The sequence below is a fragment of the Penaeus monodon genome, chromosome 22 (genome assembly GCF_015228065.2).
Source record: "Penaeus monodon isolate SGIC_2016 chromosome 22, NSTDA_Pmon_1, whole genome shotgun sequence".
Lineage (NCBI taxonomy): Eukaryota > Metazoa > Arthropoda > Malacostraca > Decapoda > Penaeidae > Penaeus > Penaeus monodon.
In genome coordinates this window covers 21381852-21382749 of record NC_051407.1, presented here as the reverse complement: position 1 = coordinate 21382749, position 898 = coordinate 21381852, and the positions used below count along the sequence as shown (strand labels likewise).

The 898-nt window shown below is 32.9% G+C and overlaps 1 protein-coding gene across 1 annotated transcript in view; it reads left to right on the top strand.

Annotated features, from left to right (window-relative positions):
• LOC119586989 (palmitoyltransferase ZDHHC22-like) overlaps nucleotides 1-898 on the top strand; it is a 13648-nt gene that overhangs the window by 8273 nt on the left and 4477 nt on the right. Inside the window, exon 6 of the mRNA XM_037935730.1 lies at nucleotides 86-217. Within this exon, the coding sequence (XP_037791658.1) occupies nucleotides 86-217 (132 nt within the window). The remainder of the gene's footprint in view (nucleotides 1-85; nucleotides 218-898) is intronic.

Genomic DNA, 898 nt, shown 5'->3' with positions numbered 1-898 from the left:
ATACTTGATATCTGTTATATGCATTATAGATTTCATTTTAATAATCTAATAATGTATATTGATATGAACTCCAATTTTTTACCAGGCTGACTTAGCTGAGGTTGGATGGGTCACATTACTCTACATAGCTTCAGCAACAGTTGTTTTTACTGGCTTCTGTGTTATACAACAGTTGATCTATGTTTTAAGAGGTCAGACTGCCTATGAATATAACAAGGTAAGAGAATATGTGTGGTTTAATTTAGATGTAAGAATTAGGAAATTTATATATCACCTCATAAATTTACAATGGTGATATTTGGCTGTTGAAAGGAGTCCTTTTTAACATCTGTTTTAGTCATATTAACTTTTCCTTTTCCTTGTCCACTGACTATGTCAAAAAAACATTTACAAAATCTGTGGTCACCCAAGCAACATTTTCAGCTGTTTTGCTTTCCACGGCATGAAAAGTATCCAGGTCTGTCTTAGCCTCTGTACACAGGTCGCCATGCCATGACTATGATGTAATTTTCAGCTATTTTCCTTTATTAATCATATAGTGTAAGAAAATACTTGTTTGTGGATATTAGTGAAAATTGGTTATATGTGATATGGCTTATTTCGTTTGGCTTTTTCAGTTATTTTTATTCAGTTTCTCTGATTATGTCGTTATGATTAATTATTTATTTATTGGTTTTATTCCATTTGATTATTTATAGTTCATAACTTCTCAGCATTTGACAGATTGTGATGAAATGTCCAATCACTAGTTGTTCACTTTGAGCCTCATGGATGCTTCTTTTTGTCGTTAATATAATGATAAAAGTATGTCATTTGCACACCCTTGACAACTATCTACAGCTACATGGCCGGCTAGCAAGCCAGGAATGTGGCATTCGTAAAAAGTTTTGAGATCCGT